Raw genomic sequence first — 26,544 nt, forward strand, 5'->3', positions numbered from 1 at the left:
CTATCTTTGTGTCTGCACAATTACTAAAGACTTGCAGTACAGTTTGTTAAAATTAGTAGAAGCATAAGTAGTATCTTCATTTTAAATTGAAAATATACTGAATCATTGGTCTAAGTATGTATTGCCATTTTAAAACATGCTCAATTTCGAGCTGAATGGTTTGGAAAACAAGGATGAGAATTGTGATCAGCTAATATATGAAGCAGAATGCTTTTGTGTTCGAAATAAACATTGTTTATATATTGAAAAACAACCCTGAAAACAGTGCTATATTATTATGTAATTCAGGCTACAGATATCCATCTCTTCCTCAGCTTTTTCTTAATGCTTATTCTTCTGTATTACCTCCTGGTTCCAGTTTCAATGAATACTTTCCTGATGTTTCACCGAATACATTCAAAGCTTGGCTTTCTGCACTATACTATTCAGTGTTGTAACAACTTCGCACTCAACTTCAGTCTGACCACTGTACAAGATCAGAAATAGCTGCAGAAGGTTGCAACCTCAGCTTGAAAATGAAAGCATTTTCAAACATTGACACCTCAAAATGGTGGCATCCATCATTATGGAGGAACTATCACTAACTCCCACAGCCCCTGATGATCCTGTGATTTCTGTCTCCGAGCCGGTGCAAGCAGCCTTCAGAAAGATGAACCCACAAAAAGCATCAGGCCCAGATGCATCAGGCCCAGGCCCAAGCCAAGTGCTAAAGACCTATGCTGATCAACTGGCTGGAGCATTCAGAAATCTTTAATCTCTCACTTCAGCAGTCCGAGGTACCTACCTGCTTTAAGCAGGTTTCAATTGTACCGATGCCCAAGAAAAGCATAGTGACCTGCCTCTATGACTATTGTCCAGCAGCACTTACATCCATAGTGATGAAATGTTTTGAGAGGTTGGTGCTAAAAACATATCAACTTCTGCCTGAGAAGTGACTTGCATCCATTCCAATTTACTTACAAGAACTGCAGGGCCAAAGGAGATGCCATCTTATTGGACATTCACTCAATCCTGGAACATCTGGACTCCTCAATCATCAGGCTCTTGAACCAAAGGGATAACTTCACCTGCCTCATCACTGAAATTTTCGATAATCTGTGGACTCACTTTCAAAGACTCTATCTCATGCTCTTGATAATTGTTGATTATTAATATTTCCTTCTTTTTGTATTTACACTGTTTCTTGTTTTTTTGCACAGTTTGAATACCCATGCTGGTGCGGTCTTTCATTGATTCTATTATGGTTATTATTCTATATGGATATGAAATACCCCAGTTTCCTGGGCTGTGCAAGTCCAGGGAAGACAACTTCCGGCCCCACCAAACATTAAAGATTGAGGCAAACCAGATCCCACCCAAAATCTCCCTTTGTGTAGATGTTCTGTCATTTGCTACCCTGTTACAAATTAGTGCCACGAAATAACAGACAGTACACTGCATATGATTAAAGGAATGATATTTGTGGATCTTAACTGAAAGGTTAATAAAGAATAACAAAAAGAAAAAGGCCCACTCTAATTAAACAGTCAAATGACCACAAGTTGGAGCTCATCTTCAACTTCTCTGTCACTCACACACTGGGTCATCAGTCAACATGAAAGCCCACACCACCTTCTGATCATCGCTTGCAATCCATCTCAAACAAACAGGTTTCCCACCGGATTGTATGCTACCGCCAGTCTCCCCAGCATCTCTCTTCATCTCATCTCGAACAAAAGCCCAAGACCAACCTTATTGTCCTTCACCAAGAAAAACATCCCACTGATTGGATTGCATACATTCCACATCATCCCTCATCTTCGACAATAACCCAAACAGGCTGATTGTAGAACAAACTGCTCTTACAGAGCTGCCAAATGAAATACCTACAACATCACAGTAAAGATGTGAACCAGGGTATTGCAGATATATTGAGTATGCCCACCAAAAAATGAATCTCAGGATTGTATATGGAGACATACGTACTTTGATAATAAATTTACTTAGAATTTCATGCCCCCTTCACCCAGGACATACCTTCTTACAATGATTGCCATGAGAGAGAAGGTGCAAGAGCCTGAAGACACACACTCAATGTTTTAGGAACAGCTTCTTTCCCTCCAACAACCGATTTCTGAATGGACAATGAGCCAACCCATGAACACTACCTCACTATTTTTGGGTCTCTTTTTAAGATAAGAGATGATGTGGAATGTGTACCATCCAATTAGGAGGACCACAACCTTGTCATGGTTTGGAGGTTTGCGTGCCCCAATGACCCAGAGAGCTATGTTGGCTGAAGTCAGGGCATTATGCTTTTGTTCTTGGTCACCCATGCCAAAAAGGTCAAAGGGTAGAGGGCAGACTAAGAGTGTTCCACCAGTCCTCCAGGTTCGAGGGTTCAGCTCCGGGCTAATAATCCAAAGTGGTAAAACAAAATTGTTACAGAAATAGCAGTGAAGAATTCTTTTACATCTGAATCTGATGGTTTTCCTGAGTCTCCAGAACTGTATGACCGATAGTCATGAAAACTGAGAGGAAGCTTCTGACACAATGAAGAAAGCCCTGAACACGGGGGTAATGCCTACTTATCATCATCAGGTGCCATGCCCAATTTGAGCTTTGACTACCATGGCCCACACACTCTTGTTTCAGGTCAAGTGGATCAATTTATTGGTATTCACTTCCAGTTAGTTCTCTGGCTGCTGTCATCATTTGCCTTCCTTTTGCTTTCTCCCCTTCAATCTTTCCCATAATTACCGTGCATTCTAACCCCTCTTTCCTAATCACATGTCCAATGAAGTTACGTTGCCTTTTCATGATCTCAGACATTTCTTTTTTTTTGCTTGCTCCATTCATGACATCCTCATTAGATATTTGTTTCATCCATGATATTTTTTGCATCCTCCCCAAAAACTACATCTCTGCTGCTTCAATTCGTTTCCTCATGCTACTATTGTCCAACATTCTGATCTATATAACTGGATAAATGTAACATTTCAGTACTCTGAGGCGGGTTGTCATGTCTAGTTTAGTGTTGGTCAGTATACTCTTCATTCTCGTAAAGGTGTCTTTTACCATCCCTATTCTTCTCTTGATGTCCATGTCACACCTGCCATCTGATATCACCCTGCTTCCTAAGTAGCAAAAGTTCTGTACTTGTTTTATGTCTTCCCCATTTATTCTCATCCTACAGATAGGATTCTCCTTCCTATTGGATATCACCATACATTCTGTCATTTTGCAATTGATAGATAGACCCATTTTTGCACTTTCTTCAACAACTATATCAATTAAGTTTCATAGTTCTTCCTCTGTACTTGCAAATAAGACAGTGTCATCTACATATCTCAAATTATTGATGTTTTCACAGCCAACTTTGATTCCCAAGATCTCTTATTTTTGTAATATTGTTTCACTGTACACATTAAACAAATCAGGGGAGAAAAGCTATTTGAAGCCAGGTGTTCCAATTGACGAGTTGAAAATGGAGGTGTGGGTTGTAGAGGTGCCCTGCCCTTTAAAAAAGACACACAATGTCAGGGTATTGACAGAGCCTGCTCTTCTCAAGAAAGATCTCTTTATGTGCACCATGCCTCAATCAAAACAACTTTCAGAGGACCTTGGAATAAGAATTGTAGAGGTGCATGAAACTGGTAAAGGCTACAAAAGCATTTCCAAAGACCTGAGTGTTTATCAGTCCACAGTAAGAAAGTGTCTACAAATGGAGGAAATTCAGTAGTGTTGCTACCTCTCCCTCAGAGTAGGTGTCCTGCAAAAATCGCACCAAGAGTACAGTGTGCAGTGCTGAAGGAGGTGAAAAAGAACCCAAGGGTAACAGCAAAAGTCGTACAGAAATTTCTAGAACTTGCTAAAGTCTCTGCTTATGTACCTACTATAAGAGATGCAATGAACAAGATTGGTGCTCTTGAAAGGCACCACAGATGAAACCACTGCCCTCCAAAAAAAAAATTGCTGCACGTCTCAAGTTTGCCTGTCAAGTAGTTGTCTGTCACCTGAAGATTAATAGAACAAGACAATGATCTGAAACGCAAGAGTAAATGAACAACAGAATGGTTTGAAAAGAAGAAAATATATGTTTTGAAATGGCCAAGTCAGAGACAAGATCTTAACCCAATTGAGATGCTGTGGCATGACTTGAAGAGGGCAATTCATGCAAAGTATCCCAGAAATATTGATAAACTGAATCAGTTCTGTATGGGGGAAATGGTCTACAACTCCTCCAAGCCAACGTGCAAGAGTGATCAACAGTTACCAGAAACATTTGGTTGAAGTTATTGCTATACAAGGGGGTGGGGTGGGGGGGAAAGTGTTAAATCAGTTATTGAAAGCAAAGGTTCACATACTTTTTCCAGCAAATACATGTAAAATTGTATCATTTTTCTCAATAAGTAAAAGAACAAGTTTATATTTTTGTGTCATTTATTTGATTAGGTTCTCTTTATTTAGTTGTAGGACATGGAGATCTGATCACATTCTAAGTCATATTTATGCAGAAGCAGAAAATTCTAAAGGGTTCACAAACTTTCTAACACTACTGTACACATACACACACTATATATAAAAAATAAAACTGTAAACATAATTATTCCTTAAAACAATACTGCTTAAAGTGACTGAGCAGTTTGTCCTGATCCAGAACTTTAAGTAAGAAATCAGTATGGTAGTCTAAGAAATTTGCACTAATACAAAGAATGTGCATTCAAGGTCAAATTTATGTAAACAAGCAGTTTCACAAAATGTAAAGCGTTCTAACAATATTCTGACAATTTTCATATTTATCATGATTCAGCACAGACTTCCTATTTTTTTAATTATAATTGACAACTTGAAGTTATTGCGACCCTGTACAAAATAGCAAATAAACTATGAGAAGGGCAAGTAAAACCTGGACATTTTGTGAAGTTTTTGAAGTGATTGAAAATTTGAAGAAACTCTAAGCTTTGCTTATTTTAGTTATGCAATTCAATCCTAGAAGTGCACAACAGACGTTAAAAAACACTTAAACTACAACACCACTTTGCCTCTATATTAGAATTTCAATACAATGAAAACAAACAAATCCATGCAAGGTGCAGAACTGAGAACAAGTCTTTTGATAAATGCATTTATAATATACAATTTTCTGCTTAAACTCCCATTACTTCAAAATAATTTTTTTTGCGCTTTGTTTGGTACTATCTTGCATACAATTATATAAATAGAAATTCGAAATTTAGGCACTTCTAAAAAGTTACAACGTCAATGCGCGTATTCAATTTAGCTAGATTTAAAAATTAACACTGTACCAAATCCATTTAACATAATCTAATAACAATCCCTTGCAGATTAAAACCATCAGTGAGTGACACCTTCATGTATAATGTACATGAGTGTATTACGTCAAAAAATACTGTATAGATGTATTAGCATCCTATTTTTTCCTCTGTTGGGGCATTAGCAAATACACCTCATCCACTTGGGGGATTGTGCCGATCCGCGTTAGGCAAATCGCTTACTTAAAAATATGGACACATATATTCCCACGAAGCAGTTGTCTTAAGAGCGTGTGCGATTTTCTACTACTTCCTCTATGAAACGCAATCAGAAGCCACACATCCGGCCAAAAAAACCACCTCAATGGGGTTCCTTTGATTTCTAAGGGCTTACTGATCTAGTTCAGTTTTACATGACCGAATTAAATTTAACAGGGCACTGATTATTAAAATTCACCTGTTCCTAATAATATCGTTAAATAACACAGCAAAACCAAACGATGAATCGCAAATTATTACACCATTTTCAAACTACAACTGCATGATCATAAAACACATCTTCGCAACTTAATGAACTATTCGCGATTTTCAAATGAATATTTGGTAAACACCTTTCCGTGGAAAATAAAAATACTGTCAATTTCTGACGATCACAATATTTATGTAGTGTTCCTGATCTCATTGGACATTGCTGACTTCAATTGAAAGTGGTCGTATTGAAAAAATTAACAGCGTAAAATATCGGTGGGTCAAAATTTACACCTAATTCAACAGGCACAAACGTCTCCCAAGACGAAGGCCAACTCTTCTACCTTATTACACTGCGGAAAAGAAAATAAACAGGCATTACTCTGTGATGCATTGACACACACATACAAAAAGCCGGAATTTAAACTCAAATAATCCTCCACTGGTTTTGTGCACAAGGCGTCAGTTTGGAATCACTGCAGGCCGGGCACTGGGAACCATCATGTATTATATAGACAAGGGATACATTTGGACGGAAAAATAGAGCAAGAATGGTCAGATGGGAAGTACAGGCCGGTTGGTCAACCTGTGCCTGGCCAGGAGCACCTTCTCCTCGTCCCTGGCAGCAGCACCCACCTTTTTGATGTTATAAATTCGGGTCAGCATACCAATCCCCCTGTCGTTCAGGATTGTCAGCTTCTCTGCGATCTTCTGCTGGCTCGACATCACGGCGCGGGACATGGTGCGAAGTCACGTCGGCTGGCCGCCTTTTCTTCCCCCTCCCCAGCCCAGAAAAGAAGAGTGGTTTTCGATCACGGGCCGAAGCTAATGAGAGGGCAAATCCTCCATCGACGCAGAGCAGCAGCGCGCCCCGCCCTCGCCGTCAGCTCCTTCTCTAGGTGGTGGACCTGGCCCAGACCGAGGCTCTTCCTCCCGGGCCGTGGTGCCCCCACGTGACCGGCACTCAGCAGCGCCCCCCAGCCCCCGGCTGACTCCCATCCCTCCCACCGGCCGCCGCCGCTCGCGCCCGGGGCGTTCTCCGCGCGAACCAGAGCGGAGATCGTCGTGAGTCAGCGCGAACCATTTTAAACACATGACTGATGATATGCAGCCATCCTCCACCTCATCATGCATTCTTAAAAGAATCGCGAGAGGCTATTCAGCCCATCTGATGCAGCCAGTCCCATACCAAAACAGAAAAAAATGCCAGAAATACTAAGCAGATAGAGAATATCTGCGGAGGAAGAAACAAAGTTAATGCTTCAGTTTGATGAGGTTCAATCTAAAGTCTTTAAAATTGCAGAGATGTTAACAAAAGGAATGCCAGTGATCAATTGGAGACCGAATGAAATTGAATGACTCAGAGTGTGGTGGCTGAAAGATAGCGCCAAAGGTTTGTTGATCACACCCCATCTGGCTGGAACAGATGTAAGTAGAAGGGGATGAATGACGACAGAAGCATGAAAGAAATAAAAGAAAGATGAGCTTTATTTGTCACATTTACATTGAAACATTAACTGAAATGCATCATTTGCATCAATGACCAACACAGTCTGAAGGTGTGATGGAAGTGTGTGCAGGGGAACACTTTGGGTCTAGTGATCATAATGCTATTAGTTTCTACTTGGATAGATAGATCTGGTCCTCCAGTTGAGGTGCTAAACTGGAAAAAAGGTCAAATTTGAAGAAATGAGAAAGGATCTAAAAAGCGTGGAGTGGGACAGGACCTCTGGCAAGGACGTGATTGGTAAGTGGGAGGCCTTCAAAGGAGAAATTTTGAGAGTGCAGAGTTTGTATGTTTCTGTCAGGATTAAAGACAAAGTGAATAAGAATAAGGAACCTTGGTTTTCTAGGGATATTGGAAATCTGATAAAGAAGAAGAGAGAGATGTAGTCGGACATGTATAGGAAACGGAGCAAATAAGGTACTTGATGAGTATAAAAAGTGAAAAAAATACTTAAAAAAGAAATCAGGAGGGTTAAAAGAAGACATGAGGTTGCTTTGGCAGTCAAGGTGTAAGATAATCCTAAGAGCTTCTGCAAGTATATTAAGAACAAAAGGATAGTAAGGGATAAAATTGGTCCTCTTGAAGATCAGAGTGGCCGGCAATGTATGGAACCAGAAGAAATTCAGGAGATCTTAAATGGGTTTTTTTGCATCTGTATTTACCAAGGAAACTGGCAAGGAGTCTATGGAAACAAGGCAAACAAGTAGTGAGGTCATGGAACCTATACAGATTGAAGAGGAGGAGGAATTTGCTGTCTTCAGGCAAATCAGAGTAGAGAAATCCCCAGGACCTGACAGGGTATTCCCTCAGACCTTGAAGGAGACTAGTGTTGAAATTGCAGGGGCCCTGGCAGATATATTTAAAATATCGGTATCTACGGGTGAGGTGCTGGAGGATTGGAGGATAGCTCATGTTGCTCTGTTGTTTAAAAAAGGCTCTAAGAGTAATCCGGGAAATTATAGGCCGGTAGGTTTGACGTCAGTAGTAGGTAAATTATTGGAATGAGTATTAAGAGATAGGATCTACAAGTATTTGGATAGACGGGGATTTATTCAGGAGAGTCAACATGGCTTTGTGCGTGGTAGGTCTTGTTTAACCAATCTATTAGAGTTTTTCGAGGAGGTTGCCAGGAAAGTGGATGAAGGAAAGGCAGTGGATGTTGTCTACATAGACTTCAGTAAGGCCATTGACAAGGTCCCGCATGGGAGGTTAGTTAGGAAGATTCAGTCGCATGGTGAGGTAGTAAATTGGATTAGACATTGGCTTAATGGGAGAAGCCAGAGAGTGGTAGTAGAGGATTGCTTTTCTGAGTGGAGACCTGTGACTGGTGGTGTGCCACAGGATCAGTGCTGAGTCCATTGTTATTTGTCATCTATATCAATGATCTGGATGATAATGTGGTAAATTGGATCAACAAATTTGCTGATGATACAAAAATTGGAGGTGTAGTGGACAGTGAGGAAGGTTTTCAAAGCTTGAAGAGGGATTTGGACCAGCTAGAAAAAAATGGACTGACAAATGGCAGATGGAGTTTAATGCAGACAAGTGTGAGGTATTGCACTTTGGAAGGAGAAACCAATGTAGAACACACAAGGTAAATGGTTGGACACTGAGGAATGCAGTAGAACAGAGGGATCTGGTAATATGGATGCAAAATTCCCTAAAAGTGGTGTCACAGGTAGATAGGGTCATAAAGAGAGCTTTTGGCACATTTGCCTTTATAAATCAAAGTATTGAGTATAAGAGTTAGAGTGTTATGGTGAGGTTGTATAAGACATTGGTGAGGCCAAATTTGGAGTATTGTGTGCAGTTTTGGTCACCTAATTACAGGAAGGATATTAATAAGGTTGAAAGAGTGCAGAGAAGGTTTACAAGGATGTTGCCAGAACTTGAGAAACTGAGTTTCAGAGAAAGGTTGAATAGGTTAGGACTTTATTCCCTGAAGCGTAGAAGAATGAGGGGTGATTTGATAGAGGTGTATAAAATTATGATGGGTATAGATAGAATGAATGCAAGCAGGCTTTTTCCACTGAGGCTAGGGGAGAAAAAATCCAGAGGACATGAGTTAAGTGTGGAAAGGGAAAAGTTTAAAGGGAACATTAGGGGGAGCTTCTTCACACGGAGAGTAGTGGGAGTGTGGAATGAGCTGCCAGTTGGAGTGGTGAATGCAGGCTCACTTTTAAGAAAAACTTGGACAGGTACATGGATGAGAGAGATATGGAGGGATATGGACTAGGTGCAGGTCAGTGGGACTAGGCAGAAAAATGGTTTAGCACAGCCAAGAAGGGCCAAAAGGCCTGTTTCTGTGCTGTAATGTTCTATGGTTCTATGTGCTGGGGCAGCCTTCAAGCCCACAAGACAGAAATGTGTTGGGCTTACAAACCAGAACAGTTGTTGGACATCTGAAATAAAATGAGAATGCTGAAAATGCTTCACAGGTCAGCAGGCATCTGTGGAGAAAGAAAAACGTGTATTAACATTACAGACTGATGTCCTTATAACAGAACATGCCAGTTCGTCCACAATCTGGAAATGTTGGTTATTTGAAATTATTGAACTCACTGTTGAGTTGGAAGGGCAGTAATATACCAAGTTAAATGAGATCCTGTTCCTTGAGGTAATAACATTGGACAACGTTGGAACAATATAAAAAGCTTAAAGCTGGAGAGGTCAGTGTGGGAGTGGGATAGAGAATGTAAATGACAGGCAGCTGGAAGCTCAGGGTCACCCTTGTGGGTGAATTGATTTGCATAATCACTATGCAAGACAAGCTTTTCACTGTATTTCGGTACACTTTACAAAAATAAACCAATTCCAAGTTCAATTCCAAATTCAAGGCAGAACAAACTAAGGGCTGTTCTAATAGTGAGGAGGCAGTTCAAAGTCATTTGTCTAGATTTCTGTGTTCGCAGGACGTTCATGACAGAAAAAAACCACCTTCACAGAAATATGACTGCCAGAAAAAACAATTTCAGCCTGTTATTTTTAGTTCACAATGCATACTAAAGCTACTGTGAAATATCTGATTACTGCATTCCATCTATCACATTATAATCAGGAATGTCGAATTACATTCTTCCTATTTACCTGTTAGAAACTCCTTGAACAGTGCATCCTTGTAAATTGACATATTGAGCATTTTTTTCCACAATTTTCGATTGTAAGACAAAGAAGAAACATCAGCTTTCATCCATGTCCTTTCACTTCAATAGAACTACAGACTCTACATGGGAAATGATAAGGTAGCCCTTGCAAGGCTTATTGAGAAAGTAAGGAGGCATGGGATCCAAGGGGACATTGCTTTGTGGATTTAGAGTTGGCTTGCCCACAGAAAGCAAAGAGTAGTTGTAGTCGGGTCATATTCTGCATGGAGATTGGTGAAGAGTGGTGTGCCTCAGGGATCTGTTCTGGGATCCCATCTTTTCGCGATTTTTATAAATGACCTGGATGAGGAAATGGAGGGATGGGTTAGTAAATTTGCTGATGACACAAAGATTGGGGGTGTTGTGGATAGTGTAGAGGGTTGTCAGAGGTTACAGCAGGACATCGATAGGATGCAAAACTGGGCTGAGATGTGGCAGATGGAGTTCAACCCGGATAAGTGTGAGGTAGTTTGTTTTGGTAGGTTAAATATGATGGCAGAATATAGTATTAATGGTAAGACTCTTGACAGTGTGGAGGATCACAGGGACCTTGGCATCTGAGTCCATAGGACATTCAAAGCTGCTACGCAGGTTGACTCTGGTTAAGAAGGCATATGGTGCATTGACCTTCATCAACCTTGGGATTGAGCTTAGGAGCCGAGAGGTAATGTTGCAGTTATATAGGACGCAGGTCAGATCCCACTTGGAGTACTGTGCTTAGTTCTGGTCACCTCACTACAGGAAGATGTAGAAACCATAGAAAGGGTGCAGAGGAGATTAACAAGGATGTTGCCTGGATTGGGGGGCATGCTTTATGAGAATAGGTTGAGTGAACTCAGCCTTTTCTCCTTGGAGTGACAGAGGATGAGAGGTGACCTGATAGAGGTGTATAAGATGATGAGAGGCATTGATCATGTGGATAGTCAGAGGTTTTTTCCCAGGGCTGAAATGGCTAACACAAGAGGGCATATTTTGAAGGTGCTTGGAAGTAGCTACAGAGGAGATGTCAGGGATAAGTTTTTTACACAGAGAATGGTGAGACCTGCCAGCGATGGTGATGGAGACAGATACAACAGGGTCTTTTAAGAGACTCCTGGACAGGTACACGGAGCTTAGAAAAATAGAGGGCTAAAATAGTAAACCTAGGTAATTTCTCAGGTAAGGACATGTTTGGCACAGCATTGTGGGCTGAAGGGCCTGTATTGTGCTGCAGGGTTTCTGTGTTTCTATGAAACATTTTAATTTTCTATGCCTGCACTTCCAGACTAAAAAATAGCTTTTTTCCCCAGAGCTATAATTGCTCTGAACCAATCGATCAAGCATCATCCATAAATTTGTAATATTGCTACTTTTAATACTGGTTTTATGGCTGTCATGCATCTGAGTTGCGCTTTTGTACTGCTGGACATTGCTTGTACTGGCTGGTTACTTGATGTTATTTATTGTTTATTTATTTTATTTGTTATTTTATAGCATTGAGTACGAGAGTTGCAAACTCATTTTCGCTGTATTGGTGCGTGACAAATTGTACTATGCAATGACAATAAAGATATTTCAATTTCAATTTCATCTTCATGAATTGAATCAAAGGCATGACTAAAAGGTTCACCTTTTTTTTTCTTTCCTGAGATAATGCCTGATATGTTTTCTGCATTTATTGATTTTATTTTATATTTCCAGTATCTGCAGTTTGATTGATTGGAATTTTTTTCAACTTATTCTTTTTTTATTTTGCTAAGACCAGCATTTATTGTCTGTTCCACATTGCCCTTGAGAAATTGAGGGTGTGCTGCCATCTTAATCAGTTTTCCTCTCATGCTCTTTGCCATTTAGATCCAGTGATGAACTTCTTTAACAGTACAGTCTCATCAATGTCTTACCTTCATCAATGCACTGAACCATAGTCTCAGGGCCATTCCATATCAGTGTACTGGCTCACACTACCAGCAACAATGAAGGATCAGAGTGACATTTCAAAGTCAGGATGGTATGTGACCTGGATGGTTCTTGAAAGTGCTGGGGTTCCTGTGCACCTGTTACCTTTGTGCTTCTTATTGATGGTTGTTGGTCTTAGACGAGTTAGAGATATACAGATGAGTTGTGAACTTGCTGACAATCAACACTGGTGCACCTCAGTGGTGTGTGCTTAGCCCACTGTTCTACTTTCTCTATACCCATGACTGTATGGCAAGGCATATCTCAAATACCATCTATAAATTTGCTGACGATACAACCATTGTTAGTAGAATCTCAGGTGGTGATGAGAGGGTGTACAGGAGTGAGATATGCCAACTAGTGGAGTGGTGTCACAGCAACAACCTGGCACTCAACGTCAGTAGGACAAAAGTGCTGATTGTGGATTTCAGGAAGGGTAAGACAAAGGAATTCATACCTATTCTCGTAGAGGGATCTGAAGTGGAGAGAGTGAGCAGTTTCAAGTTCCTGGGTGTCAAGATCTCTGAGGACCTAACCTAGTCCCAACATATAGATGCAGTTATAAAGAAGACAAGACAGTGACCATATTTCATTAAGTTTAAAGAGATTTAGTATGTCAACAAATACACTCAAAAACTTCTATAGATGTACTACGGAGCACAGTCTGAAGGGCTGTACCACTCCCTGGTATGGGGAGGGGGGCTACTGCACAGGATCGAATGCAGCTGCAAAGGGTTTTAAATTTAGTCAGCTCTGTCTTGGGTACAACCCTACAAAGTACCCAGGACATCTTCAGGGAGCGGTGTCTCAGAAAGGTGGCGTCCATTATTAAGGACCTCCAGCACCCAGGGCATGCCCTTTTCTCACTGTTACCATGAGGTAGGAGGTACAGAAGCCTGAAGGCACACATGCAGTGATTTAGGAACAGCTTCTCCCCCTCTGCCATCCGAACCCTAAATGAGCATTGAAACTTTGAACGCTACCTCAATTTTGTAATATATATTATTTCTGCTTTTTGCATGATTTTTAATCTATTCAATATACAAATACTATACTTTATTTTTTATTATCATTATTATTTTATTTTAATTTTTCTTCTGTACTATATATTGCATTGAACTGCTGCTGCTAAGTTAAATTTCATGTCACATGCTGATGATTATAAACCTGATTCTGATTCTGATTCTGAAAAGAACAAATTGGTTCTGTTTCTCCAAGCAGTTCAATGCATTTCCCTAAAGCATGTCAATTTCTAAGAATGTTACCAGAACATCAGTTGTATGAATCTCCTGCATAAAGGCTGATCTATACTTGTACGTACTGGCTACGCCGTAGCCCTGATTTTTGCTTATGCGTAGCTCTACGCCGTAGCGAGCATGCATTGATGTGCTCCAAAATGCTAGTTGGCGGTGGGGTTTCTATGCCACTGTGTTGAGTTTCTTCTTGAAAGACAAGGACGAGGAAATGCATTTCAAACATTTTCGCATGTTGGCAGGTATATTTGATGATTTGGTTCATCTATTTCGCATCAGTGTACAGACATGTCGGAGAAGAAGCAACCGCAAATGCGGTACTACCAAGTGGTGCAATCACAGTTGTTGCGGTCTGCGTCGCCGCGACATGTGAGTTACTTTTTTGGGGAGGTGCTCGTCACCCTTCAGCGTATGGTATGGCGTAGGTACGGCTTAGGATACGCGGTACCTACAGCATAGATGTGATGCACAAGTATAAATCAGCCTTAATACATTTTAAAGAATTGAACATTTTGCTGCAAGTATGTGTTTAATAGTATCAAGGAGGCAAGACCGAGCATACATACAGTATGGTACGGCCATGATCCTGGAGCATGGGCACACCAGGACGACTGTGGACAAAGACAAATCAAGAACAGAATGTGCTGCATAGATGTTAATGCTCACATACAAGTGGATACTTGCATCACCTAGCCATGAAAAGCACTGGTAACAGATGGACTATGAAGTGCTTAATCCACATCTAATACATTAGCCTGGACTCAAGCATTGGCAGACATTTGTTGCCACTAAGAACATTGATATCAAAGTTTCCTGGGACCTTCCAAAGGACAGCACTTCTCTGATAACCGGATAACTGCCATCCAACAGGACCCATAGAATATCCAAAGTTTCTAGACTACTTTGGTCCACCATGATTGGTACTTGGGTTAAAATTCTTGGTTTCTCCCACTGGATGAATTTGGTGAGAATGATCAGGAGATATAAATATAAATTAACCACAAAAGCAAGATGCTTTTGTATTACATACAAAACACTTGAGGAACTCAGCAGGGCAGGCAGCATCTATAGAAGAGTAAACAGTCGATGTTTAGAGCCGAGATCTTGGCCTGAAACGTCAACTGCTTACTTTCTTCTGTAGATGATGCCTGACCTGCTAGGTTCCTCCAGCACTTTGTGCGAATTGCTTTGATTTACAGGATCTGCAGATTTTCTTTTAATTATGCTTTTGGATTAGATGTTTCACTATGTCTCAAGGAAAAGAAATGGTTCATCTGCAGCAGGATTGCTGAGATCCAGTAGAAATATGGCTTAAGGAGCAGATGATGAATGGGGGAGACAAACTTAAGTATCCCAGCAGCTAGTTGATAGCCAAAGAATGCATGGATTTTTTAGCACTGTTAAGACCATTTATGACCCAGTCACTGAAAGACGCATTCAATTAGACGCCAAGATTGGAGAGGAATGGCCAACTACAGAGAGACCGCCAGTATCATTGGAAGGAAAGGTTTGGAGATCTTTGTAACAGCAACTCTGATCTTCCTTTGTCTTTGTCCTGCTGCAACAATCTATTTTGTCCAACTTTGCTGCTACTTCTGACGGGAACTCATAAAGGCCATACACCAATGGAAAACATGGACTCTGGATCAAACAGTAGTCATGCTGGAATTCTAAAATTTGGTGAGTCAGAACTTCAGTGACAAATCTGCAATACGTTTTACACATCTAGGAAAAATAAGATACACCAGGGAACCTGAGAGTCATAGAATAATATAGCATGGAAAAAGGCCCTGCAGCACAACTGATCCATGCCAAGAATTCCACCTAAGCTGCTCCATTTGCCCAGGTTTGATCCATATCCTTCTTAATTTTCTTATCCATGTACCTGTGAATAATGTATTTTAAGTGTTGATTGTGAAAGCTGATTGTGGCTTTCAGGAGGATAAGACAAGGGACCAGAAACCAATCCTCATGGAGAGATCAGAAGTGGTGAGAGTGAGCTATTCCAAGTTCCTGGGTGCCAATATCTCTGAGGACCTAACCCGGTCCCAACATATTGATGCAGCTAAAAAGAAGGTAAGAAAGCAGCTGTACTTCATTAGGAGTTTGAAGAGATTTGGTTTAACATCTTCAACATCTCCCTGAGCAGCGCCATCGTTCCAACGTGCTTCAAGGCTGCCACCATCGTCCCCGTGCCTAAGAAGTCTTCAGAGTCCTGCCTAAATGACTACCGTCCCGTTGCACTCACATCCATCATCATGAAGTGTTTCAAGAGGCTCGTCATGAGGCATATCAAGACTCTGCTGCCCCCCTCGCTGAACCCCCTGCAGTTTGCATACCATCCCAACCGGTCAATAGACGACGCCATTGCCATCACCCTCCACCTGGCCCTAACCCACCTGGACAAAAAAGACACATACGTTCGGATGCTGTTCATAGACTTCAGTTCAGCATTCAACACAATCATTCCTCAGAAACCGATTGGAAAGCTGAGCCTACTGAGCCTGAACACCTCCCTCTGCAACTGGATCCTAGACTTCCTGACTGGGAGACCTCAGTCAGTCCAGATTGGGAGCAACATCTCCAACACCATCACACTGAGCACGGGGTCCCCCCAGGGCTGTGTGCTCAGTCCACTGCTGTTCACTCTGCTGCCCCACAACTGTGCTGCAACACACAGCTCGAACCACATCATCAAGTTTGCCGATGACACGACCGTGGTGGGTCTCATCAGTAAGAACAATGAGTCAGCTTACAGAGAGGAGGTGTAGCAGCTAATAGACTGGTGCAGAGCCAACAACCTGTCTCTGAATGTGAAGAGAACAAAAAACAAAAGAGATGGTTGTTGACTTCGGGAGGGCATGGAGCGACCACTCCCTGCTGAACATCGATGGCTCCTTGGCAGAGATCATTAAGAACACCAAATTTCTTTGTGTTCACCTGGCAGAGAATCTCACCTAGTCCCTCAACACCAGCTCCATAGCAAAGAAAGCCCAGCAGTATCTCTGCTTTCTGCGAAGGCTGAGGAAAGTCCATCTCCCACCCCCCATCCTCATCACATTCTACAGGGGTTGTATTGAGAGCATCCTGAGCAGTTGCATCACTGCCTGGTTTGGAAATTGCACCATCTCGGATTGCAAGACCCTGCGGTGGATAGTTAGGTCAGCTGAGAAGATCATCGGGGTCTCTCTTCCTGCCATTATGGACATTTACACACTGTATCCTCAAAGCAAACAGCATTATGAAGGACCCCACGCACCCCTCATACAAACTCTTCTCCCTCCTGCCGTCTAGAAAAAGGCACCGAAGCATTTGGGCTCTCACGACCAGACTATGTAACAGTTTCTTCCCCCAATCTATCAGACTCCTCAATACCCACAGCCTGGACTGACACCTTACTACCCTATTGTCCTGTTTATTATTTATTGTAATACTTGCAACTGTTTTGTGCACTTTAAACTGTCCTGGGTAGGTCTGTAGTCTGGTGTAGTTATCTTTCTGTGTTTTTTACTCAGTCCAGTTTTTGTACTGTGTCATGTAACACCATGGTCCTGAAAAAACGTTGTCTCATTTTTACTATGTACTGTACCAGCAGTTATGGTCGAAATGACAATAAAAAAGACTTGACTTGTAAACTAAAACACTCAAAAACCTCTACAAATGTGCCGTGGAGAGCAGTCTGACTGGCTGCAGCACCGTCTGATATGGTGGGCTACTTCAGAAGAGCTAAATAAGTTGCAGACACTTGTGAAGTTAGTCAGCTCCATCAGGGGTACTCGCCTCCATGGTATCCAAAGCGTCGTCAAGGTGCAATGCCTTAGGAAGGTGGAATCCATCATTAACGTTCTCCACCACCTCGGAGATGGTCTCTTCACTGTTACGAAATGTAACATTTTAGAAACAAACCGGCAGCAATAGATTATACATGGAGTCTAGTTTTGATGTTAAAACCACTATCTTTATTAGTAACTACTTATAATATAGTAACCAAGATAAACAAAAGTTTACAGTGTTATGTGTATATATGTGTATAAATATAACTCCCAAACGATCGAGCTTAGGGGAACAAGTTTAGAGTCTTGAGATGGTAAAGTAGGAAAGTTCAGTCATCCACGGAATAAATGAAAGAGAGAGCTATTTGTAATCCATGCAGTAATTGAGAGAGAAGGTAAATATGAAGTATTCCGCAGGTTCCATGCTGGTAAAACGAGATAACACTTGCCGTAGATCTTGTCCTTCTGTCGTTCCAACTCCACATACAAATTACCACCGAAAGTGACCTGTCACAGGAATATCATCTTCCAGAGGTTACCACACAACATACCCAGGCAGGGGCTACACAAGCGGCCCCACAAGATATCCCAAAATTGGGGGACGTCACGTGATGACGTAGGATCGAGACGTGGAAATCCAGCTCTCCCGTAAAAAAACTAATAAATTAATGTTTAAGTGAAGAAAAGTTAGTAAATATTTTCTAAAAACGACGTCTAAACTACTCAGGATTTTCCTTAGATATGCCTCCTAAACAGACAAAGGAGAAAACTTCTACTTTGAAGATAGCACAAGCTGAGCTGGCCACCATGAAGAAGCCTCGGACTCAAGTGCATCTTATCTCCGGCGATACAGAACAGAAATCGGCGGCAACATCAGCAGTCTCAAAGAAGGAACAACAGGATCTGCACGTGTGCACAGGAAAGGGCATGTGCAAACATGAGCAATTTGAACTACAAATCCCAGCTACGATTGAAAGCGGAAGTGAAAATTAACCCAAGGAGGATTTGGATTCTCTGGAACATACAGATGAAGATGAGGAGGTAAAAGAAGAAAAACAGGAAGAGGTGGGAGGTGGAAGATATTCTGGAGACATAAGAGAAGCTTTGATGCAAATAATGCATGAATTAAAAGAATTAAAAACATTAAAAATAATAAAAGATATTAAAAATATGAAGACTATGTTTGATAAAATGGTGAAAAAACAGGAGAAATGGACAAGAAAGTTAAAAAGCTGGAAGAGATAATGGGAGACACTATTGAGAGAGAGAATTAAATGGAAGATAATACTCTTGCCTGGACATCAGAAAGAAAACGACTGTTGGAAAAAATAGACGAGCTTGAAAATTTCAGTAGATGAAATAATATTAAAATTGTTGGTCTTAAAGAAGGGATAGAGGGAGAGGATCCAATAAAATTTTTCAAAAATGGATCCCGGAAAATTTGGAAATGGAATAGGGAACCCAGTTGATTGAAATCGAAAGGGTCCACGGAGCCTTAAGACCTGATCAAAACCCATGACCAATCTTGATAAAATGCTTAAGGTATCAAGATAAAGAAAAGATCCTGAAGGCGGCTGCCCAATGTGCCAGAAAGAGAAATGAGCCATTGATGATAGAAGGGAAAGCAGTTCTTTTTTACCTTGATATAAGTTATGACCTTTTGAAGAGAAAGAAGGAATTTAACCCAGTGAAAAAAGTTTTATGGGAAAAGGGTTATAAATTTATATTGCGCCACCCGGCAACACTGATAATTTTTTTGGATGATGGAAAAAGAAGATTTTTTACTGATCATTGGGATGCAGATGAGTTTGAATAAGAACTCCCAAATATTCGCTGGACACAGTAAAGATTCAAAAGTGAAACAGTTTAAAGATGAAGACGGGGAAACTGAAGTGAGTTGATGGACATTAAGGACAGGAGAATATTTAACCATACTTTTAATTATATAATTTTCATGTTAAGGGGGAGCTGGGGGAACTTCGGATCGATTGCTACAGGATTCACATGTGTAATCATGGCATTTGCCATGACCCACACAACGGAGGGGGGTAATGTTGTGCTTTTTTTCATTCACAACATTAGCAGGGTTTTTTTGTTTTTTTTTCTTTATAATCTATTTTTCTTTTATCTTTCTTTCTTTGCCTGGATGATTGAAGAGGAGACACATAGCATCATGGAGAATTTTAAAATAATTCCCCAAGGTACTAACAGAGTTGAAATATTATGTATTATTATAGAGTGGAGTAACCCCATTAAAAATAATGACTAATTTACTGAATTTTTAAAGTTTTAATGTTAATGGGCTTAATGAACCAGTGAAAAGAAAAAGAATTTTAATATCGATGCACCATCAATAAGTCTCTCTGAGACGTGAAGTTGAGATATCGGCTTTTATTGACTGGAAGAAAGAACAAGCAGTAGTTGACCACCCTACTACATCCTGGAGAATGAGGCCGGGCTCAGGCCTCAATCGCCTTTATACCGGGGTCTGTGGGAGGAGCCACAGGAGCAGTCAGCAGGGGGCGTGTCCAGACAGGTATATGTAGTTCACCACAAACATACATTAAGAAAATGAAAATTGATATAGCTTTTATACAAGAAACACATTTAACAGAGATAGAACATCAGAAATTAAAGAGAGATTGGGTCGGAAATGTTATAGCAGCTTCATTTAATTCAAAAGTGAGGGGAGTTGCAATTTTGGTCAATAAAACTTTACCAATTAAAATACAAAATGTATTAATTGATTCTGCGGGAAGATATGTAATTATACATTGTCAAATCTTTTCAGAACTATGGACTATTATGAATATTTATGCACCAAATGAAAACGATGTAAAATTTATACAAGAGGCTTTTTTGAATTAGGCTGACGCACACGATAAAATATTAATAGGTGGAGACTTTAACTATTGTCTAGACCCAGTTTTAGATAGGTCACAAAGGTTGTTACAAAACCAAAAGTAGCAAAATTAACTTTATCATTGATGAAAGATTTAAATTTCATTGATATATGGAGAAGAATAAACACAAGAGAAAAAGAATATTCATTTTATTCAAATAGACATAAAACTTATTCAAAGATAGAATTTTTCTTCCTATCAGCAAATATTCAAAGAATGAAAAATATGGAATATAAAGCAAGAATATTGTCAGATCATTCCCGCTTGATAATGACAATGATAATGATGGATAAGGAGGAATCAATTTACAGATGGAGATTTAATTCAATATTATTAAAACGTCAAGATTTTTGTGATTTTTTGAAAAAACAGATCAGTTTTGTTTAGATACAAACTCACATTCAGTTGATGATAAATTTTTATTATGGGAAGCGATGAAGGCATATTTGAGAGGCCAGATAATAAGTTATACTTCTAAAATTAAGAAGGAATATATGGTAGAAATAGATCAATTGGAAAAAGAGATTACAAAATTACAAAAAAAATCTCAAAGATATATGACAGAAGAAAAACAAAGACAACTCGTTAATAAGAAGCTACAATATAATACACTTCAGACATACTGAACAGAAAAAGCAATTATGAGAGCTAAACAGAGATATTATGAACTAGGTGAAAGATCACAAGATTCTTGCTTGGCAGTTAAAAACAGACCACGCTTCCAAAACGATAAATGCAATTAGAACAAGTGTAAATAAAATTACTTATAAATCTTTAGAAATCAATGAAACTTTAAAAAAATTTTTATTCTGAACTGTATCAATCAGAATCACAAAATGATATTGTTGAGATAGAAAGGTTTTTATCACAAATAACTCTCCCAAAATTGAATTCAAAAGAACAGAAGGGATTAGATGTGCCTTTTACATTAAAAGAGGTTGAAGGCTTTAGGATCACTTCAGAGTAATAAATCTCTAGGAAAAGATGGTTTTCCGCCTGAATTTTACAAAAAGTTTAAAGATTTATTAATTCCTCCTTTTATGGAGCTACTACACCAAGCGGAAAGAATGCATAAACTTCCAGAATCTTTTTCGACAGCTGTTTTAATAGTATTGCCAAAAAAAGACAGAGATCTTTTAAAGCCAACATCATATAGACCTATTTCTTTGTTGAACACGGACTATAAAATAATAGCAAAACTTTTATCTAGTAGATTATCTAAATACTTACCAAAATTAATACACATGGACCAAACAGGATTTATTAAAAATAGACAATCGGCAGATAATGTAACTTGGTTACTCAGCATAATTCATTTGGCACAAAAGAGGGAAGAAATGAGTGTGGCATTTGCTTTGGATGCAGAAAAAGCATTTGATAGATTGGAATGGGATTTTTTATTTAAGGTATTGGAAAAATATGGATTAGGAGTATCTTTTATAAAATGGATTAAAACCTTAAATACTAACCCCAAAACTAAAGTGGTGACAAATGGCCAAATTTCAACATCATTTCAATTAACAAGGTCAACTAGACAAGGTTGTCCATTATTACCTGCTTTATTTGTGTTGGCAATAGAACCATTAGCTGAATTAATTAGAACTGACTCAGATATTATGGGTTTCAGAGTTAATCAGGAGGAATATAAGATTAACTTATTTGCTGATGATGTTCTGATTTATCTAACCCATTACATTCGTTGCGTAAATTATCTTCTAGATTGGAAGAATATGGGAAAATATCAGGGTACAAAATAAATTGGGATAAAAGTGAAATTCTACCCCTTACTAAAGGAGATGTCAATTTAATAGTCAATTTAGATGGCCGATAAATGGTATAAAGTGTTTAGGTGTAAGAGTTGATAATGATATAAAGAATTTATACAAATTAAATAATTTGCCATTATTGAAAAAAATTCAAGAGGATCTTGATAAATGGATGATGTTACCAATAACATTAATAGATAGAGTCAATGCTGTAAAAATGAATATATTCCCTAGATTACAATATTTATTCCAAACATTACCAATACAATTACCGCAGAAATTTTTTCAAGAGTTAAATAAACGTGTGAGGAAATTCCTTTGGAAAGTTAAGATGTCAAGAATATCGTTGGAAAAATTGACTTGGAAATTTGACCTAGGAGGATTACAATTACCAAATTTTGAGAATTATTACAAAGTAAATCAACTTAGATTTATTGCATCTTTTTTTGATGAAGGTAAACCGACATGGATTAGAATAGAATTAGACAAAATAGGAGAAAATATACCAGAAGATTTTATAAATAAATGGGAATCTAAATGGATACGTTAAAAGAAAGAACCTCCTATACTAAAATATTTGATTGATTTATGGAATAAGATAAATGTTGATGATGAGATAAAGAAATGTTTATTAGCAAAGAGACCTTTAATTCAAAATAAACTTATCCCTTTTACAATGGATAATCAACTTTTATATAACTGGTTTCACCAACAGATTAGATATTTAGGACACTGTTTTGAAGGAGCTATATTAATGTCATTTGTCCAATTAAAGAATAAATATAAAATATCAAATAACACTCTTTTCTGTTATTTCCAATTAAGGTCTTATTTAAGAGATAAACTGGGTCAAACAATGTTATTGCCGAAACCTAATGAAATAGAAACTTTAATTCATAAAGGAAAAATTTAAAAATTTATTTCAGGTATGTATAATTTGATTCAAAAACAGGCAATTAAACAAAGAATTCATAAGTCAAGAGAAAAATGGGAAACTGATTTGAATATTAAAATTGATGAAACAAGTTGGTCAAGATTATGTCTTGACAGTATGACAAATACAATAAATGTTCGACTAAGATTAGTACAATATAACTTTATACATCAAATATATATTACACCACAAAAAAAAAGATTAAACTCAAATTTATCTGATCAATGTTTTTGATGTAATCAAGAAATTGGTACTTTTTACATTCTACTTGGTCTTGTTTTAAAATTCAACCTTTTTGGACAAATTTAAGAGTTTTACTGGAACAAATTATTGGAACACAACTTCCACATAATCCAATATTATTTTTACTAGGCGATATTGAAGGGATAAAATCAAAATCCAAATTGAATGAATATCAGAAAGAATTCATAAAAATTGCATTGGCAGTAGCCAAAAAGGCTATTGCAGTTACTTGGAAATTGGATTCATACTTAAGTATAGATCGTTGGAAGAACAAAATTTTTAGCTGCATTCCACTTGAAAAAATTACTTATAATTTAAGAGATAAATATGAAATATTTTTGAAAATTTGGCACCCTTATTTACAAAAAATAGGGTTAAATATATGGGTGCTCCAAAGATAAAATTATTGGTTATCTGGGGAAAGAAATAAATATACATATTAAAGCTATTATGAACTCCATGGAGCATGTGGGGATCTTCTGATATCCAGGCATTATTTCTTTTTTGTGGGTTTCGGCCTGAAACGTCGCTATTACCTCCTCCCATAGATGCTGTCTGGCCTGCTGAGTTCTGCCAGCATTTTGTGTTTTTATTCTTTCTTTCTTTCTTTCTTTCTTTTTTCTTCTTCTTCTTTTTTTCTATAGGGATATGTTGTGGGGGGAAAGGTTGATAATTTTTTTTTTTAATTTCTTTCTGTAACCTATTTGAAAATTCAATAAAAATATTAAGAAAAAAAGATATCCCAAAATCCACTCCTATAGATCATACGAAGTGACGGTGCCACATTCGTTGTGCACCGTGTGCTGATGTTTAACCCACCCTTGTGGGCTTAGGACAGTTCCAAACTATAGCAGTAACAAGCTGGAGTTTCAGTTTGCCTGTCCAGTCTCCTCTCTCTCTGTCCTGTGTAAAAATCCAAAGCCTGTGACTGACGTCATAGTCCCACCTCACTCAGGCGTTTAAAGCAACAGTCCACAGTAAACAAAACCTGTGGGTTCATAAATCAGACTGTTACCATCAGGAAAGAGGTACAGAAGCCTGAAGGCACACACTCAGTGATTCAGGAACAACTTCTTCCCCTCTGCCATCTAATTTCTGCCATCTGGTCATTGATCCCAAGAACACTACCTCACTACTTTTTTATTTCTGTTTTATTTGAACTTCTTATTTTAACTTAACTATTTAATAGACATGTATATACTTAATGTAACTCAGTTTTTTTCTCTATATTCATTTCTCATGTAGTTTATTGTACTGCTGCTATGAAGTTAACAAATTTCATGATATATGCTGGTGATCTTAAAGGTTCAAAGGTTCATTATTATCAAAGCAGTGGAGTGGAGACAAACAATAAGGTGCAAGGCAATAATGAGTTAAATTCTAAAGGCAAGAGTCCATCTTATTGTATAAGCGGTGGTTCAGTAGACTTGTAAAAGCAAGATAGAAGCGATCCTCGAGCCTGAAAGTTTAGGCTTTTGCTCCTTCTGCCTGATGGTAGTGGAGAGAACATAGACTTCGAAGAGTACTGCATAGTATGGGCTCCTCAGCTGATGATGTTGTGCTGTAACATAAACCCTACTCCATGATTTTCCTCCTATGCAGTCCACAACCCTCCATTTCTCTTATATACATGTGCCTATCTCAGAGATTTTTTGAATGTCCCTATTGCATTGGTCTCTACTATCAAGCTGGGCAGTGCATTCTGTAATCTGCATCACTGAAGTCTACTCTCTGAGCAAAAAGAAAAAGAACCCTGCCTCTGACAGCTCCCCTAAGCTTAACCTCCACTCTCATTAAACAGATGTCCTCTGATATTAGCCACTGCCACTCTGGGGAAAAGATGTCGGCTGTCCACTCAATCAATGCTCTTCTAATCTTATACACCTGTATCAAATCACCTCTCATCCTCTATTGCACCAAAGATAAAAGCTCGAGCTCATTCAATCTTTCCTCATAAGACAAACTCTCTAATCCAGACAGTATTCTGGTAAATCATTGTATACTCTCTAAAGCTTCCATCCTTCCTGTAATGAGTTGACCAGAACTGAATACAATACTCCAAATGTGGTCTAACCAGAGTTTTATAGAGCTGCAATGTTTCATTGCAGCATTTGAACCCAATCCCCTAACTAATGAAGACCAGCAGACCAGATACCTTCTTAACCACACTATCAACTTTGAGGGATCTATGGATCTCAGCCCCAAAATCCCAGTTCTTCTACAGTACCAAGAATCCCATAACTAACTTTGTGTGCTTTTTTTTAAATTTGATATTCCAAAGTGTTTCACTTCACACTTTACATTTGTCACTTCACTGCCCAACTCTGTATCCTGTCAATATCCTGCCGTAACATGCAACTACCTTCTACACTATCCACAGCGTCTCCATCCTTCGTGTCATCTGCAAACTTACTAACCCGTCCTTCCACTTTCTCTTCCAAGTCATTTATAAAAATTACAAAGAGCGGGGTTCCTAGAACAGATCACCAACTTGGTGATCTGTTGGCCCCATTGGTCACCAACTTCGAGGCAGAATATGCTTGTGTCTCCAAACTTTGTGGATCAAATGGCATTTACAAACAAATCCTAATTTTGAATGCCTTTAAAAGCATAAATCTAGATTGCCATTCAAAGCTCCTGTTAACTATCAATAAAACATAAGAAGAAAATTGATGGAAAAAATCCAAATGCCCATACTTATTCAAGTTGTAGGTTTGAGTTTCCAGTTCTAACTTACAGCAAATACTGTCCTATTTTCCCTTGCTGCCATATAATCTTTTGTTTATAAATTTTAAAAATCTACAAAGGTTTCATTATTATCAAAGTATACAATTCTGAAGTTCTTCAATTCTCCAGGTAGCCCATGAAACCAAGAAAGAAAAGAAAGGCAGCACTATCATCCGCCCCAAATCCCACCTCCCTGCAAAAAAACAAACAAAAATGGAAAAGGCACATCAATCCCCAAATTCCTCCTCCTACACAAAAACAGGAACAAAATGAATCCGGCACATCAACCCCCAAATCCCTATTCCTGCACAAAAAATACCAAACAAAATAGATCAGACGCATCGACCCCCAAATCCCCCTCCCTGCCCAAAAACAAAGAGATCAGTAAAAAACACACAGTATATAAAAACTATAAAACTGAAAAAAATAGGATGAGATTTGATGAGATTTACACATAACATGAGTAAAAACAACATTTCTCTGACAACCTCTCCCATTGTACAACACCATTCATAATCTATTCATAATAAAGATTGGAGATTAGATCCTGGAAAATGGAGGCTAATTACCAAATCTCAAGAGTCACCCATCAGAAACAACAGACATCAATGAAGCAATTCATCATTACATTTAGTAT

The 26,544-nt window shown here is 38.9% G+C and overlaps 1 protein-coding gene across 2 annotated transcripts in view; it reads right to left on the bottom strand.

The window, feature by feature from the left end:
* The window catches only part of nckap1 (NCK-associated protein 1), a 161,459-nt gene extending 154,790 nt beyond the window's left edge, over nt 1-6,669 (bottom strand). For both annotated transcript variants that reach the window (XM_059966809.1, XM_059966808.1), the window contains exon 1: nt 6,360-6,669. In XM_059966809.1, the coding sequence (XP_059822792.1) occupies nt 6,360-6,464 (105 nt within the window). In that variant the 5' untranslated portion in view covers nt 6,465-6,669. The remainder of the gene's footprint in view (nt 1-6,359) is intronic.
* Nucleotides 6,670-26,544: the final 19,875 nt, after the last annotated feature.

Source organism: Hypanus sabinus, chromosome 4 (assembly GCF_030144855.1).
Source record: "Hypanus sabinus isolate sHypSab1 chromosome 4, sHypSab1.hap1, whole genome shotgun sequence".
NCBI lineage: Eukaryota > Metazoa > Chordata > Chondrichthyes > Myliobatiformes > Dasyatidae > Hypanus > Hypanus sabinus.